Below are 17,171 nucleotides of genomic sequence, written 5' to 3'. Positions count from 1 at the left end.
AGGAATTCACATAGACTTGGATGGCCACTTGTCAGCTAGGTGATAGCGGCAGTTCCAATTCAGATCCTTCCAATTCAGAACCCAGAATTTTATCTGTTACATCCCAATAAGATTTTAAAGACCATGTTGTTTCTTTGTAGTTGTATTGTAATTAATTATGCCATTATGATACAAATATATTCCCTCTCACTTTTTTTCGCATATCCATCAGACTTGAAGTTTTTTTTTATTTGGTTATTATTCTCACCACTACCACCACTTCCTCTCCCACCTATTGAAAAGGAAAGCATTATAATACGCAACATATGAAGTCACACAAAACATATTTCCATATTAACCATGTAGTCATGTTGTTAAAAAAAAGAGAGAGAAAAGAAAAATAAAGAAAAACTTTAAAATATGCTTCAATTTGTATCCAGAGTTCATCAGCTCTCTTTTTGGAAGTCGACACTATTTTCCATCAGGTGTCCTTTGGAATTATCTTGGATCATTATATTGATCAGAATAGCTAAATCTTCCATAGCTGTTTATTGATATAATATTGCCATTACTATATACAGTGTTTTCCTGGTTCTGCTCACTTCACTTTGCATCATTTCATATGTCTTTCCAAGTTTTTCTGAAATCATCCTCTTCTTTTCTTACAGTACAATAGTATTCCATCACCTTCACACACCACAATTTGTTTAGCCATTCTCCAATTGGTTGGCATCTCTTCAATTTCCAGTTCTTTGCCACCACAAAAAAGCTATTATAAATATTTTTGTGCATATGGATATTTTCCTTTTTTCTTTGATCCCTTTGGGATACAGATCTAGTATTGCTGGGTCAAAAGGTATGTACAGTTTTTGTAGCCTTTTGAGCATAGTTATTTGCTCTTATTTTGGAGAAAGTATTCCCAAAATCTGTTTAGAAATTGGAGATGGCAAAATAATCATCCGTTTGGAATGGATGTATGTCATACTTCATACTAGATAACTCTGAGGTTATTATTGTTGCCTCTTTGCATATTTTATTTCTTATCACATTCCACTTCCCCTTCACTGATCCTCCCCCCCCACCTACCCCAGCCATCTTTGGCTTCCATTCTTTTTCTTTGCTTCCTTTCCCTTAAATGTCTAGGTAAGATACCACTTCTCTTTAATTACTTTTGTTGTTTTCATAGTGTAACTTGTTTCCAACTGGGGAGGGTAGAAACACATTGACTATATTAGCAAGAAACACATTCTCTCACTGCTTATTAATAAAAAATGAAAAGTTTTAACCCCATACCTATCTTCTCCATCATTCACCTTCTTCCCTCATCCCACATTCATGTAGTAAGAGTATGGATTGTTTCTACTTTACAAATTGTCAATTCAATCTTGTCTTCTTAGACACACCTTCATGTTAGAGATATAGCAATTGATGTCAGTAACATAACATTTGAAAATGAAAGATGACATTTAAAAAATATAGCTAACAAAGCCTGTAAGAATTAAACTTCTATATATGCCAAAGTTTTTCAGGATGTAATATGCTCGTCCCTACCTCCCAAGAGCTTGACTTTGCCTTCTAATGATATAGCATAGAAATTTGCTACTCTTATAGTCATTACATCACTGTTAAGCACTCTTCACAGTGTAGCAATCTCACAAAAGCCACTGAAGTAATGGGGGATAGGAAAAGAGAGAGAGATCAGCCTTCTAATAGCCTTCTAGAACCATATACAGCTAGTTAGAAGTCTTTAACATTTTTAAGGGTGCCTTTAGATTGCTATTTAAGACAACCATTGGATCAGAAAGCTTTGAATAAGGGTAAGACTAGATGGCCACAAAAGTCTTTTCCAAGTTTCAAATTCTATGATTCAGTAAAATGTCACACCTAGTCAAATTATAGGATGTTGCTCACAAGAAAAGTGAGCAACCAAATTGTAACACTTTTGTTTCCTTAATTTTCATTTGAGAAAAATCCTAGCTGCTCATTTTGAAGAAGTTGGAGTAAAGGACCTCATTTTGGCTGTTTATCAGGCTCTCCATATAGCTATTTTGTAATTCCTCATTCTCCAAATGTTCTACACTACTTATTCCTCCTTCCCTCATTTGATCCATTACCACTATCATCTTATATCATTTTTCCTTTTCATGGCTAAGCTCCTTGAGAAAGCCATTTACAGCTGTTGCCTTCAGGCCCTTTCCTGTCACTTTTTTCTTAACTTTCTATAGACTGGCTTCTGTCTTCATCCTTCAGCTAAGCATGCTCTATCCAGAATTACCAGTAATCTCTTAATTGCCAAATTTAATGGCCTTTTCTCAGCCTTCATCCTTCTTGATCTTTCTGCAGCCTTCAACTTTGCCTCTTTTCCTGTATATACTCTTTACTCAAGGTTTTCATGACACTCTTCTCTACTAGTTTGTCTGAGCTTCTTGAGGACAGAGACTATTTTTGCCTTTATATCCCCAGCATATAGCTCAGTTCTTGGCAGATTCAGTGAGCTTTTAATAATATTTTTTTATCCCTTCAACCATGTCATATAGTACTTTCCTTCAAAAGTGTGTTATAATCTGTAATACTTTTCTTTGTCCCTAAAATAACTACCATTTAAGTCCATTTCATTTACTTACTAGTCCTGAGAAAACAGCTTTGTGAAGTTCTTTTTGTTCATGTACCTGATATTGCAACCCATTCCTCATATCTTCAGTTTACTGTTTAGCCATCTTCAATTTACATCTTACTAATAGTTATTGAGTTCTCTTGACTTGGATGGGAGGAGATTGAATAGAATTTTTTTTCCAAAACATTGTTTTAGATTTATTGCTCTCTTAGCAGTCTTTCTCCAGAATTTTGACTATTTAACAACATTCTTTAAGGTTATTCTTAGAACTGTACTTACACTTTGGGGATAGAATCCCAGAGTTTGGCAGCCACCTTTGGATTCTAGAGTTAACCCTGTGGGGCTTTATTTCTGACAGTATAAGCTCACAAACTCCAACCAATGTTCTCTAACCATAAGCCAGTAGTTTTAGTTGGCTTTTAGCAAAAACATTTACTAGGATGGCTTAGGGAGGACAGTTGGTACAGAACATTCTCCCCCAAATCATGGAGCATACTGTCCCTCCAGATGCAATGTCCATGGAAAGATGGATATGAATATAGGATACAGTGGTAAGGAGGCTTAGGTATTAGATACATTTATGGCAAAGGAAAATTCACAACTTCAGGTACTAGAAGACCTTTTATTTTTGTAGATTATTTTTCAAGTGTTTCTCTAAGATGTTTTCTCTTTCATAAAGGACTAAAATGTCGTTTTAAAAATATGCTAAGTTTCTTTAGTGTTTAGTTCAAAGTCAACTATGTATGAATATTTTTCTTCTTACACATTTGTACTTCCAGTGTTTTCCCCCTACCATTTCTGTTAAACTTCCAATTAATTCTGGAATTTAAAAATTGTTATCACAGGAAAACAAATATCTAATATGCTGTTATTACTGAAGCTGATGGAACAATTTTGGAACCAGTTTTTGCATGGTTATTTTGATGCTTTTGTCAGGATCTTATCATTTTCTGTCTTTTTGGTGAATGTATGAAAAAACTTCTCACAACTATTATAATATGCTAAGGACTGTGTTAAACCCTGGAAATACAAATATGAAAGTAAAGCTAGTCCCTGCTCTAAGATAATTTGTATCCTGTTATGGAGAAACCACCTTCATAAGGAAGTAGTACCTAGGTTAGAGGACTGATCAGAGAAATCAAAGGATTGTGTAGGGAGCCAAAAGGGAGTAGTTTGACATCTGACCCCCCCTCTAGGACAGTAGTGGAGTTGATCTAATAATGGTTCTGATGCTAGAAGTGATGGAGGAAGATGGAAAGGATTATAAGCAGGATGACCAAGTAGTTTGGTGAGAAAAGATGGCCAGGAAACAAGTAGGTAGCAAAGTGAAATATGACTGAGATTTGCCTGAAATAGTGGGCCAGGTGGCATAGTTACCAGCTGAGATGGGGATAGAAGGGGAAAGCCAGAAGCTCAGGAGATTAAAGGGTTAAAATATTCAGGGTATGGTTTCTGGCTGAGAAGTTGTTATTCAGTAAGGATTAAGTAATTATGTTTACTAACTTGATATGATTATTGGAATTAGATAAATCATACTATTCGGTTTCTACTGTCAGTTGGTTATAAGGAAAACATTCCATTTTAACAATTTTGTCCATTCATTTTAGGAGAAAGGCTTTGAACAGATGTGGAAAGATGTTCGAGACAGAAAAAGTGATTGTGGAGGAATGGTTGTCAGAATTTAAGGTAATATTTACTGTATAATATAAACATTTTAGAAATAAATCTCATTTCCAAGTTAATTACTAGTTATTTGGCTTGTGATATCAGCAAAACTAATTATCTGTCTAAATCATGAGTATACCTAGAAAATTCCCATGAACAATTGTTTGGGGTCTCCTCCTCCTGGATCAGAATAAGTTGATTTCCTTACTTTTATCCCACTCATAACAAATTTTGTGCTGATGCTAGGAATAATCAATTAAGATGAAGAAGTATTTTTTCTAAAGTCTGGTTAATTTTGTGAATAGACTCTGATGATGTTACTAGTCATGCAGCAATTGAAAGAAATAGCTCCCTCTTCCTCTTGGCTCCTTTCTATCTGATACTTAAACTCTATCTCTTTTTAATGTCTTCTACTCCCCACCCTCATCCCTTTCCCCTCAAGTGATGTTCTCTAAGTCTAATTGCTATGTTGGTATAGTAAGCACAATGATATTTATAACACATACTTCCCAAGCAAGTCAATAGTCAATAATAGTCAATGAACATTTATTAATTAAGCACTACCTGTGCCAGACACTATTATACTAAATGCTAGGGTTACAAAGAGGGTCCTTGTCTTCCAGGAGTTCACAAGCTCCTTGTGAACAAGGAGTTCACAAGAGAAAACAGTATATAAAAACAAGGTGGAAAGGGGAGGTCATAAGGGGAGGATGCTAGGCATAAGGTATGATGAGGGACGATAAAGTCCAGAGGAGTTTTGCTAGGCAGGAAATGAGGAGATGACTTACCTTGGTGCTCTGCCTAAGTGGAGGATGGAAAAGGGCCCAAGGGAGCTGGTGGCACTGAAGAGTTGAAGAGTTGGGGGTTTCAGCGTTGATGTGATCTTGCAGAATGGTGGATTTCTGGAGACCATGGTGAAACCCAGGTGTGCAGTCAGTAAAAAATAAAGATGAAATTGTGACCTTTGTTAGCAAAACAGATCAAAATCAATAAGCAAATTAGAAGAAAGATTAAGAATGAGAAGATATGACATTCAAATGAGAAAACCCTATGCTAACCTATTTAAATGAACTGCTGATGCCAAAAAATGAGAAGTGAATAAAAAATATAGACCACATTACCACTGTTTCCTAACCAGCATGAACCACCTGACATTAAAAGTAGACCAGAATTATCTAGAAACTTTCTCAGGAAGGAAATGCTTAATATCTTTGCCAAATGGAGAGATCTGGCATCCCAGGGTAACACCAATTCAGAATATACTCTTGTTTTAAAATCTGATGGAGGGGGATGGTGGGTGGTTATGAGCAGTATCATAAGACAACAGGAAGGGAGACCAGTTTTAAGGCTATTGCAATTCTGGATCATATGAGAAACAAGATTGAAGACTAAACTTTTCCTCTGACTTCTGATCTCTAAAACTTTTCCAATAAAGAAATTATGCACCAAAGATAAAACAACTTCAGCTGTCTCCATGGTCTAGGATAGGAAGAATCCAAAAGAAGGTTGAAAAAATAATAATATCTTAAACTTACAAAGTGATGCTCACTGCCTCTGACCTCACTGAGCATTTCTTCCTCACCTCCTAGGCTACCGAATTAAAACAAAATCCACCCTCACACTCAGCAAAGTTACAGAATAAAAAAGTAAATCCTCAAAAATTTATAGAGAAAGAGTATTTTAAATAGGTGGAGGAATATCTGGTGTTCATGATAAGGCTGTAACAAAAATGACAATACTGCTGGAATTGATTTACAGTTTTAATGCTATACCACTCAAATTACCAAGAGGATCATTTACAAAGTTTGATACAATATCTAGATATGAGGGGAAATGATGAAGACCTTATACACAGTTACCAACATCCTCTGACATTGGCTAAAAAAGAGTAAATTGGAGAAATAGGACAGAATAGACAAAGGAAGGTCAGGAAAAAGCTCAATAATCCAGCATCTGACAGAGTGGAAAACATAAGCTACGTAGGGTCAAACTCCCTATTTGATTTAAAAAAAAAAATACTGCCAGGAAAACTCGAAAGCAGACTGGCAGAAATTAGGCTTTACACCAACATTCCACACCCCATTCTATAATGCATTCTCAAATATATTTGTGACCAAAAAATGAAAGACCATATTACTAAAGTTAGAAGGGAAACAAGTCATATCTCTCTCACAGCTATAAGTATGAGCAGATGTATCCTTTTTTTTTGTATGTATAGAAGTTTCCTATACTTTTTTTTCTCTTTATTTTTTAAAAGTATTTTTCCATGGTTACATGATTCGTGTTCTCTCCCTCCCCTTTTACCTACCCCCTCCTGGAGCTGACAAGCAATTCCACTGGGTTATACTAGCATTATCACTCAAAACTTATTTCTATATTATTCATTTTTGTAATAGAGTAATCTTTTAAAATCAAAACCCCAAATCATATGCCCTTATAAAGCGATAAATCATGTGTTTTTCTTCTGCATTTCTACTCCCACTGTTCTTTCTCTCGATGTGGATAGCATTCTTTCTCATTAGTCTCTCAGGATTGTCCTAGATCCTTGCATTGCTATTAGTCTATTACATTTGATTATCCCATAATGTTTCAGTTTCTGTGTAGAATGTTCTCCTGGTTCTGCTCATTTCACTCCACATCAATTCATGGAGGTCTTTCTAGTTTATATAGAAATCAAGCAATTCATCATTCCTTATAGCACAATAGTATTCCATCACCATCATATACCACAATTTGGTCAGCCATTCCCCACTGGAGGGACAACCCCTTATTTTCCAATTTTTTTGCCACCACAAAGAGTATGGCTAGAAATATTTTTGTACAAACTTTTTTATCTCTTTGGGGTACAAACCTAGTAGTGGTATTGCTGGATTTAAAGGCACACATTCTATTAAAGCCCTTTGGGTATATAGGAGATGTATTCTTAACTAAATAAGAGGTAGAAGCAGTTACAAAATATGAAATAATTAACTTTGGTTACTTGAAACAGAAACTGTTTTGCCCAGATATCATTAATTTATCTAGAATAAGAGGGGAAGTGGCAGGGGAAAAAAATCTTTATCAAATTCCTCTGAGAAGAATTTAGAATCTAAGGTATATAATATTACCTATATTAATAAATACATGTATGACTAATAGCCATTCCCCAATAGATAAATGATCAAAGGATATAAACAAATTAACAAAAGAACTGCAAAGTATTCACAATCACATGAAAACATGCTCTAAATCACTAAGAATAGGAGAAATGCAAATCAAAAGAACCCTGAGGTCTCACCTCACACTCTACAAATTAGCAAAAATGACAAAAAATAGTAATTTGGTGTTGGAGGGATTATGGAAGGATAGGCACACTAAAATATCTTGGGTGGAGCTGTGAAATGGTACAACCATTTTGGAAAAGCGATTTAAAATTATACCATTAAAGTGGCCAAAATATCCATACTCTTTGAACTAGAATTTTCATTACTGGGCTTATATCCCAAGGAGGACATTGATAAGATAAAAGTCCCCATATAGTCTACAGGATTTATAGTCACACTCTGTGATAATGAAGAATTGGAAAGAAAGTTAGATAACCCTCAATGGGAGAATAACTAAATAAGTTATGGTACATGAATGTAATGGAAGATGACTGTACCATAAGAAATAATGTGTGTGATAACTACAGAAAAGCCTGGAGAGATCTCTATGAACTGACACAGAGATGACCAGAGTCAACAAAACAATATACACAAAGATGATGGCACTGTAAATGGAAAAAACAATGACACACCAAACAGTTGAAAGGAAAGGTAATACAATTCTAAAGCCCTGGCAGGACTTTAAATGAAGAAAGATGAGGAGACTCCCCTAACCTGTTCCTCTGTGGAAGGGGGTTCATGACTGCTCATGTTTTTAGATTTTATCAATGAATCAATCAGTTGTGGTGATTTTTCTCTCTAAAAATGCTATTTGTAATCTAAGATGGCTCTTGGGAAGAGAAAAGGGGTTTGGGGATAACTAGAGTGATACAAGAAACATAAAATATCAGTAAAAACTAATTTTAAAAACAAGAAGAAACAGTGGAGAGAAAACAAGTTGATAGAAAACTTGGTAAGACTTCTAGGGTATTAAAGCCATTGTTCCAAAGACCATCTGGATAAAACTAAAAGAAGATTAACAGTCAACAAGAAATGATGTCCATAAATTTTTACATGATTCTTTAGCATCAAGGACAGTGGAACTACCACAGGTACACTCTAGCATCACAGTCCTGAGGGGAACAAAAAATATCATGAAAGAAAATAAATTTAGAAGAGCAGCAGGCCTAAAGCTCATTGTGCAATGTCATGGAGAATTTGATTCTTAAGGTATTTGGAAGAGGTGAAGGATCCCCAAAATATCAGATCTCAATATTATACAAAAAGACAACCAAGAAAATTCCAGTTCTATAGATCTGTCTTTTTGAAAAAAAACTTTTTCTGATGAAGATAAAAGAAGGGAACAGGCAGACTTTTTCAAATGATACTCTAAATACTTTTTCTATTCTGCTGCTTAATCAGCTACTGCTGCTCAGGTCTTCAAAGTAGACCTTCAGAGATCATGCCTGGGGGAAGCTAAGCAACTCAGCTATGAACTCCTTGGCATCAGGCATCCTCAGCTTTCACCTGGCTATTTTCTTCACTGTAACTATCTCTCCCTGCCCCTCTTGCTCTGAAAAGTGTAATCAAATCAACCCTCTCCTTGCCTAGACTGCTCTGTTGTTTCAGTCATCATCTCTGGCATATCTAAGGTCTGGAAATCCTTCCTGGACCATCACTCCCCTATATCTGTTGTTATCCTTGTGGGCAGGGACTGTCTTTTACATTGGTGTCCCAGTGCTTAGGATAAGATAAACACTCAGTCAGTGCTTTTTCTTTCATTCATATGGCAAACTTCAATTTAACAGTCACATCATTTACTTAAAGTCTAGAAAACACTATATCCCATTGGGATTATCATTTATTATCTGTAAAAAAAATTTCAAACCTACTGGATTCAAAGCAAAAAAAAAAAAATGAAAAGGTGACTGTCTTCTAGCAAAGTTTTCTCTTCTGCATATGCCAAAATAAATGACTCTTTGGAGCTATGTCAACAGAGATAACTTTGTTCATCTCTCTGATTATCTGATCTAAGTGACATAGCAGAGAGATGTGTGTTTGACAAAAGTATTTGCCATTGTCATGATAGATGGTCAGAGTCTGAATAGAGGAGTTCCTTATAAAGATTGAGATCTTCCATTTTCTCCTATTTGCAGATGCTATTGTGCTGATTGTATCAAGCCCTTGAAAATTACAAAGATGGGGATTGGACTCCCATACCTATAGCCAAATGGAAAAAAATAATGTGTGAAGAATGGTTTGTTGTCTAGCCTGTGATCTGTGCGCTGTAGAGCCAGTCCAATTGTACTTAGTATGGTGTAAACATTGTGATTGGAAAATGAGTGGGGTCCAGAACTGACCAGAAGCACAGTAGGCTGGTTTGTTTTCGGAAAACTGAATTGTTTTTGGTTACCTTGTGCTTCTCTTTGGAACAAAGGCTCATCTTCTTACCAGTAGCTGTCCAGGGCTGCTATGTATCTTTGAGGCATGATGTGAGAGTCTCCTATGTTAAAAGTTAAAGTTGAAGGTTACTCAAAGAGCAATGGAGAGGCATGTGGTGAGCACAAGCACACTACATATAAAGAATTGTAGGAGAAGCAATAGAAAGATGTCACCAGAGAAGTCAATTGGAGGAGAAAAAATAATCTATTGATATAGCTACAGGATGGATATTCTGTGGACAACCTGTGTGTTTCCATTGATATCTATACTGTCCCATAACACTCTGAAATGCTGGATTGAATCAGATCAAAATGTAATGGGGGGGCGGGGCAGCTGGGTAGTTCAGTGGATGGAGAGCCAGGCCTAGAGACGGGGGTCCTGGGTTCAAATCTGCCCTCAGACACTTCCCAGCTGTGTGACCCTGGGCCAGTCACTTAACCCCCATTGCCCACCCGTAACCACTGTTCTGCCTTGGAGCCAATACACAGTACTGAGTCCAAGACAGAAGGTGTAATTGGGAAGTATTTAATAAAATAAATAAAAATACAATAAAGAATAAATAATATTAATATGCAGTTTTCTAAATATGCCCAAAGGGATACTTCTGTATGGTTTACTAGCCCACTGTTTCTATTTGAGTTTGGCTCCACTGATCTTGAGGCAGGATATGGCACATTGGATGGTGTTCCTATGGAAGATAGACAGCAGAATTGCATAGACTGGGATCCAAATCAGTGAAAAAAGTGCTGTGTCCATATGGATAAGGGCACTGACTCATAGTTTTGATTTTGATAAATCCTTGATTTATGCCCTTGGTTGTGGGGATGAGTTTAGAATGTCATAAACATTGGAGTTTATGGAGTTAATAGTCTGTCTATATTTTTAATCACTTAGCAATATTTTATATATGCCTCTGTTTGATTATATATATATACATAGATATGTGTATCTAGATATACACATACAGTTTTTTTTAACATGCTCTGTGCTGTTAGAGATATGATTCATTTTTGTTTTCTACTTCAGGAATGCTTAATGTGTAACTGAATTATGATTTTTTTGGCTTTAGCTAAAGTGGTACAGATTGCTTGCAAGTATCATGTTTGTACAATGGAATACCATTCTAGTTAGAATATTTTCCTGTTTATTGGAAAGGTGAAACTTACAAACTTAAATATGGTCATTTATTTTCATAATAACAGAAGAAACTATTAACATAAATAATTGAAAACTAGGAATAATTCAGTCCTTCTGAATGTGTTCTCAGACACTCCCCATCTGTCCTGTAGTAATCACAGTGTACAAGATTATAGCACCAAATTATCTAAGGAAACAGAATTCCTACCATAATGGAACCAGAGAGCAGAAATCTGTTTTTCTACCCTTTGAACTACATAACTTTTGGGCAATATTTCCCTTCCCCATGAAAGCAGGCAAAAGGAGGCTTGAGGATTTAAGGGGAAGGAATATGGATATTTTCTAGTGGATACCGGATACCTAACCCTCTCTCAAACTGATGGCTATAGTATATGGATTTCCAACCTTTCAGAAGTCATCTCATCTTCTTATTCATTCTAGGAACACTACTTTTTAGTTTTGAAGTTCCCTTTATACATACACTAAAGTATTGTTGCATGCTAATAAAGGATTAAAAATGGAAATTTTTATTTAAAATGGAAATGTAGTTTTTATTAGTTTAGTGTAGTCTTTGTCTTTTCTTTTTCTTGTTGAGCTTTCTGTGGATGCTTTGTGCTGGAATGTGCTCTGACTCTAGTTGCCCCTAGAGGAGCTGGCAGCTTGGTCGCTGTCCTGTACCTGGCAAATTCAGTGGTAATGGATGTCAATCTTCCCCATTCTCCAGGAGACCTTGTAGAGTTGTCTGTCATTGCATTTATCTCCAGTTCAAGGTCATTTTGTGGTGCTCCTGACTATCTAACCCTGCTAACCAAAATAGTTCTTGGAGGAGTGAATTATTTTAGGGTTTATTTCTCTCCTTGGGCCTAGCAGTTTATTTTTTCCCTCAGAAGAAACTGAGGTTAGAGGAATAGGGAGAAGAAGAAATTCCTTTTGATGCTTTAGGGGAAACTAAAAGGCTGTTAAAAAAAAAGGTAAAACTCAATTCCTTTTGAATAATCTTAAGAAGGCATAGTCTTGATAAATGAAACTCATTTCATTAACAATATCACAAAATATTCAAATTCTACTTAATTTTATTATGTTTTGTTAGAAAGGATAACAGATGTATTAAATTGTACTGTGATTCCATTTTGTTCAGTTAAGTTCAGAATGGGAGAAATTGGACTTGCATAAGTAGCCCCCAAAATCTCATGTGCCTTGGCATTCATTCATTTTTTTAAAACCCTTAACTTCTGTGTATTGGCTCCTTGGTGGAAGAGTGGTAAGGGTGGGCAATGGGGGTCAAGTGACTTGCCCAGGGTCACACAGCTGGGAAGTGTCTGAGGCCGGATTTGAACCCAGGACCTCCTGTCTCTAGGCCTGACTCTCCATCCACTGAACTACCCAGCTGCCCCGCCCCCTTGGCGTTCATTCATTAATTGCTGGCCACTTGCATTATTCTAGTGTACTTGATAGATTTAAACTTATTAGGGAAGTTTGTCAGGACACTCTCCTTTCCCTTCCCCTCTCCCCTCCAGGATCAAATATAAATTCACATGTCATTTAAAACTCTGCCTGACTTCTTCCTGTATTTCTAGTCTTCTTGGAGTCTACTCTCCTCTGTGTACTCTCTGGCAGCTAGATGGTGTAGTAGATAGAATGCTAGGCTTAGAGCACAAAGAGACTTGTCTTCCTGAGTTCAAATTCAACCTCAGATACTTATAAGCTGTATGACTCTGGACAAGCCACTTAACCCTCTTTGCCTCAGTTCCCTCAACACTCCAGTATCTTTGCCAAGAAATCCCCAAATGGTGTCACAGGGTCAGACATGACTAAAAAATGAAAGAACAATATTCTGTATAAGCTTGCAGACCTGTCCTGCTTGTGATCCTGGAAGATCCGTCTTCATGCTTTTAGTCCAGCTGTCTCCCACCCCAGGAATGCCCTTCTCTCTCCTCGCCTCTGCCTCTTAGTATCTCAGGCTTCCTTCAAGACTCAGCTCAGATCTCACTTACTGTGAGAGGCCTTTCTTTCTCTCCCCGGTTGCTGGTAGCCTCCCTTTCTCAGATTACCTTCCATCTATTCTGAATATGGATGTGTGTGTGTAAATATGTACACATAGATACACGCATGTGTGTGTGCATATATACATACACATACACATCTGTATTTAAAGCACGGGCTTTGTTATTGGTGTATTGGCTTCTCCATTATAATGTAAGGTCATTAAGGGCAGAGACTGTTTTTTTACTTCCCTTTGTATCTCCAGTGCTTAGCCCAGTGCCTGGCATTAATAAATGCAAATACAGTTACTACCAGACATTCTTAGATGACTTACTCCATCAGCTTTCAGTGGCATTTGAATAGGATAAGAGAGAGCAGATGATGAGAGGTGACCTAAAGTTGGTTTTGGCAAGGAAATGACCACTTTAATGGTAAAAGGCTAAAATGTCAAGGGGCATCAAGGGGAAGGGAGAATTCATAAATGAGTTGGCCAACTGTAGGATTGAGACTAATGGGAGGAAGATGAGGCTAAATAAAGTGGGAGTGACTAGGAGGAGAGGGAGAGCTAAAGGGAATGGAATTCACAATGAGAATGGAGAAGTGTATGGAGAACAAGGTAGCGGGCCAGGAGGTTATATTCCAAGAAGGAAATTTTGGAGTTTAGGATCATGGAAGAAATACAGTTGTGGGCCACAGGCTAGGATTGATCATCCCTGTAGATGACTGAAGTGGGGCAGATAAATGGGTTAGATGGGATTGAGGGAACTTATGAAGCTGGAAGACCAGGCTGTCTGTTTGCTCACTGAAGTCAGCCTTCTCTACATCTAAGACTTGTCACTCTCCATCTCCACACATGGCCTATGCCACATCTCTTTCTCTTCCCCACGTGGCAGCTCTCCCATGGACCCCCTTTTCTTTACTCTCATTGCCTTTAGTTCAGTCCATCTCTACCTCCGCCTGGACCACAACAATATCCTCCTATTGGGCCTGCCTGGCTAAGTCTCCTCACCTCTTTATTTCCTCCCTCAATGAGCTCCAATGACCCTCACATTGCCTCTCAGATAGAATGCCAGCTCTCCTGTCCTGAAAACCCTTGGCCCCCCTCTAGCCTCTTACATGCTGCCTGCCTCTCTTCCCACATTGGGAGCTAGCCATGTTGGCCTTCTTGAGGTTCTAACTCTGGCTATTTTGCCTCTGTCCTGGCCTTCCTTTACACCTGAAAAATATTCCCTCCTCCTTCCTTTTTTCCCATCACTTAGAGCCATAGGGCCATTCCTACCCCAATGACCTGATCTTTACTCTTATGTATCTTCTGTCTATACTGTGGTCTTGTTTTTCCCTTGATAAAATGTAATCTTCAGGGGAGGGACAGTAGTGAGGGGGCTTAAAGCTTGCGCATTGGAGTCAAAGAAGGAAGTGAGAAAGAGCTGCTTGAGAAAGGAGGGAAAGTGACTTTTGATGAGGTAATATGGACAGATGGAATCTCCTCCATGGCAGGGACTGCCTTTTGGTACTTTTTGTAGCCTCAGCACTTAGTACAGTGCCTGGCACATAGTAGGCACACTTAATCAGTGTTTATAAATTGACTGAGATGGAGTGAATCTCAAAAGAGGAGAAGTTGTTAATGACGATAGCTAAGAGGAGAAGTCTGGTAGCAATGAGGAGCAAAAGTTGGTTTATTCTTCTTCTGCCTGGCCACATGTCTTGGGGAGCAGGAATACCTAGTACTGGAGATGGTAGCAAAGGATGCATTTTTTCCAGTCTGAGTTTACAAGAAGATGGCAGGACTGTAAGAGGTCTAGGATGAAGGAAAATTTGTCAATTATAGAATGAAATTCAAAGCTGGTGAGTGCTGGATGGAAAAGAGGATTTTGCCCATGGCTATCAATTGCATTGTATAAAAGACATGGGATTAAGAAATACCATTTGACTAGAACTTCTACCCTCCATGGTCCTAGGATTCAGAACATCTTAGATTGGTTTGCTTAGTTAGTACGAGTGTGGTGTTAATCAATGATGGAGTTATTGGAGCAGAAAGAAGTTAAGGAGCAGGAAGTATGTGTTAATGAGTTCAGTTTCTATATTCAACACAGTCAGATTCATGTCAATCACTGTTTTTGAAAGCTGCCTTTAGTCTCAAGGAGGATCTCTGAAGGGATAGTGTGGATAGATCAGTACAGATAAGTTTTTATTACATGGAAAATAGCTCAAAAGTATATATCTTAATGGGAAAATCATTAAGCATTCACAGCATGAGTGAATGAAAATTTTATATAAATAGGACTTCATGATTTGTTTTTATATTTTATTTCTAGCTCATAAAGTGATTACTTTAAAAACTTTTTAATTGTCTTTCAGACTGGCTTGTGCTCTTATGAATTCTTTATATAATTTTATCTAACTTGTTTTCATCCCCCTAATTCCTCCTTGTTTTCTGGTGACCAATATATGGCAAGACTCAGAGGCTTGCCATATCATGTATGTGGTTGATTGACAAGGGGATTTTTTTTGGTTGTTGTTCAGCCTTTACCATATGCCTCCTTCTGTACCCTTTGCACCATGCCCCCTACTTTCCATCCTTGCAATTAATTCTAAGTCTGCTTCTTAACCATCTGCCAAATGATTCTCATATGGAGCATCTGGCTTCTTCAAATCTTGCCAAGCATTCATTTCTACAGCTTGGTTTTCCATCATTACTTTGAGATTTCTGATTGGGCTTTCAGAATCTTTATATGATAGCCTTTTTTTTATGAAAGGCCATTCTCTCTGGACAGTGTATTGTTCCTAGTAGACATTTGATAAAAATTTCTTGAATTAGTATGGTGAAAAATTTTTTGACATGCATTATTGCTTTTAAGTTTTATAATGTTATTATAATAATATCTAAATATAATGACATTTTAAGAATTTCATTACTCTGAATACTGTATAATCATGGCAGACAAACAATTTTTCTCATTTTTCATAACATCTTTTTTCCAGATTCATAAAATCAATTAATAACAGAATTGGGAAAGAAATCTAGAGGTACTGATTATATCATCACTCCAGTTCTTAGAGCATCAATGATAATAATTTCTAGGCTCAAAATATTTCCCAAAAATTGTTCCTTTGATAGTATTTTTCAGAAAAATAGTTTAATTTCAAGATCTTTTTTTGTCCTTCTCAAATAGAAAAATTTAGGTTTCTCTAATATACTTTGAAATTTTGAGATACTTGTTCAGTTTACTAATTAGTTTTATTATCTTTTATATTTACTTTGTAATTGGTAACAGTCTTTTTGTAGGCTTAAATTAGATGCATTTTTAGATTCAAGGATCAGGCTGAAGCGTGCGTGTGTGTGTGTGTGTGTGTGTGTGTGTGTGTGTGTGTGTGTGTGTGTGTGTGTTTTATAACCATTCCCTTTTATATAAATGCCTCCTTTATTAGGTTACAGTTGATCAAATGACTTAAATGGAATGTTGCCTAGAGATCTTATGTTACATGCTTTTGAAATATTGACGAATGCCCTATTCTGCCTTTATGTAAATAGTACCAGAGCAAACAATTTTCTTTTCTTCAGAGAATGGTAGATGCTCCCCAAGTAATTCACATTTACTTAGCATTCTGGTAAATAAATGCCTGTCTCTGGATAGGGGACAGGAAGTGATTTTGGTAAGTGAAAAAAAGGGATTTCTAAATCATCTATTGAAAGTAAATACTTACAGTTTCTTTGAGTGAATTCTTGTTCTATTTACCTTTAATGAGAAATGAATTTAATATCTTTATGTCAAAATTCCTAGCTGTGTCATTTCATCTATCTCTGTTTGGGCGTTTAGTTTTTCAATTAGCTAAAAACAATCAATGTAGTATCAGGAAAGAGGACATGCTGCAGGGAGCATTTCAAGAGAACTGTTAAGAACATTGTAAGCTAGCCTCCACGATGGAAGATTCTCAGTAGGTAAACATTCTAGGGGGAGATAATAATGACCTGGGAGGAGAGAATTGCTAGAGGAGTATGTTTAAGAGGGAAGGCTTGTGGTAATCAAGTGCTATGGAAATTCCAGGCTCTCTCTGGCTTTGCTAGTGACAGGAGACCCCTTTTGCTGCTTCAGAGTGAATTATCTCTGGACTGAATTGTGAATCTATCTCTTCAATAGCAGAAGAGCTGACTTATAATTATAGCTAGTGTAATACTTATTCCCTCTAAGCATAGAAAAGCTAAGTTTTCTTAGAGTTTAGCTAAAGTT

At 37.0% G+C, this 17,171-nt stretch overlaps 1 protein-coding gene across 1 annotated transcript in view; it reads left to right on the top strand.

The window, feature by feature from the left end:
• The first annotated feature begins 3,813 nt into the window (after window positions 1-3,813).
• FAM126A (family with sequence similarity 126 member A) overlaps window positions 3,814-17,171 on the top strand; it is a 61,026-nt gene continuing 47,668 nt past the window's right edge. The window contains exons 1-2 of the mRNA XM_044678855.1: window positions 3,814-3,881; window positions 4,201-4,279. Coding sequence (XP_044534790.1) covers window positions 3,814-3,881; window positions 4,201-4,279 — 147 coding nt within the window. The remainder of the gene's footprint in view (window positions 3,882-4,200; window positions 4,280-17,171) is intronic.

This window comes from Gracilinanus agilis, chromosome 5 (genome assembly GCF_016433145.1).
Source record: "Gracilinanus agilis isolate LMUSP501 chromosome 5, AgileGrace, whole genome shotgun sequence".
NCBI classification, from domain to species: Eukaryota; Metazoa; Chordata; class Mammalia; order Didelphimorphia; family Didelphidae; genus Gracilinanus; species Gracilinanus agilis.
Note: the sequence above shows the minus strand (reverse complement) of the source record. Positions and strands in the feature narration are given on the sequence as shown.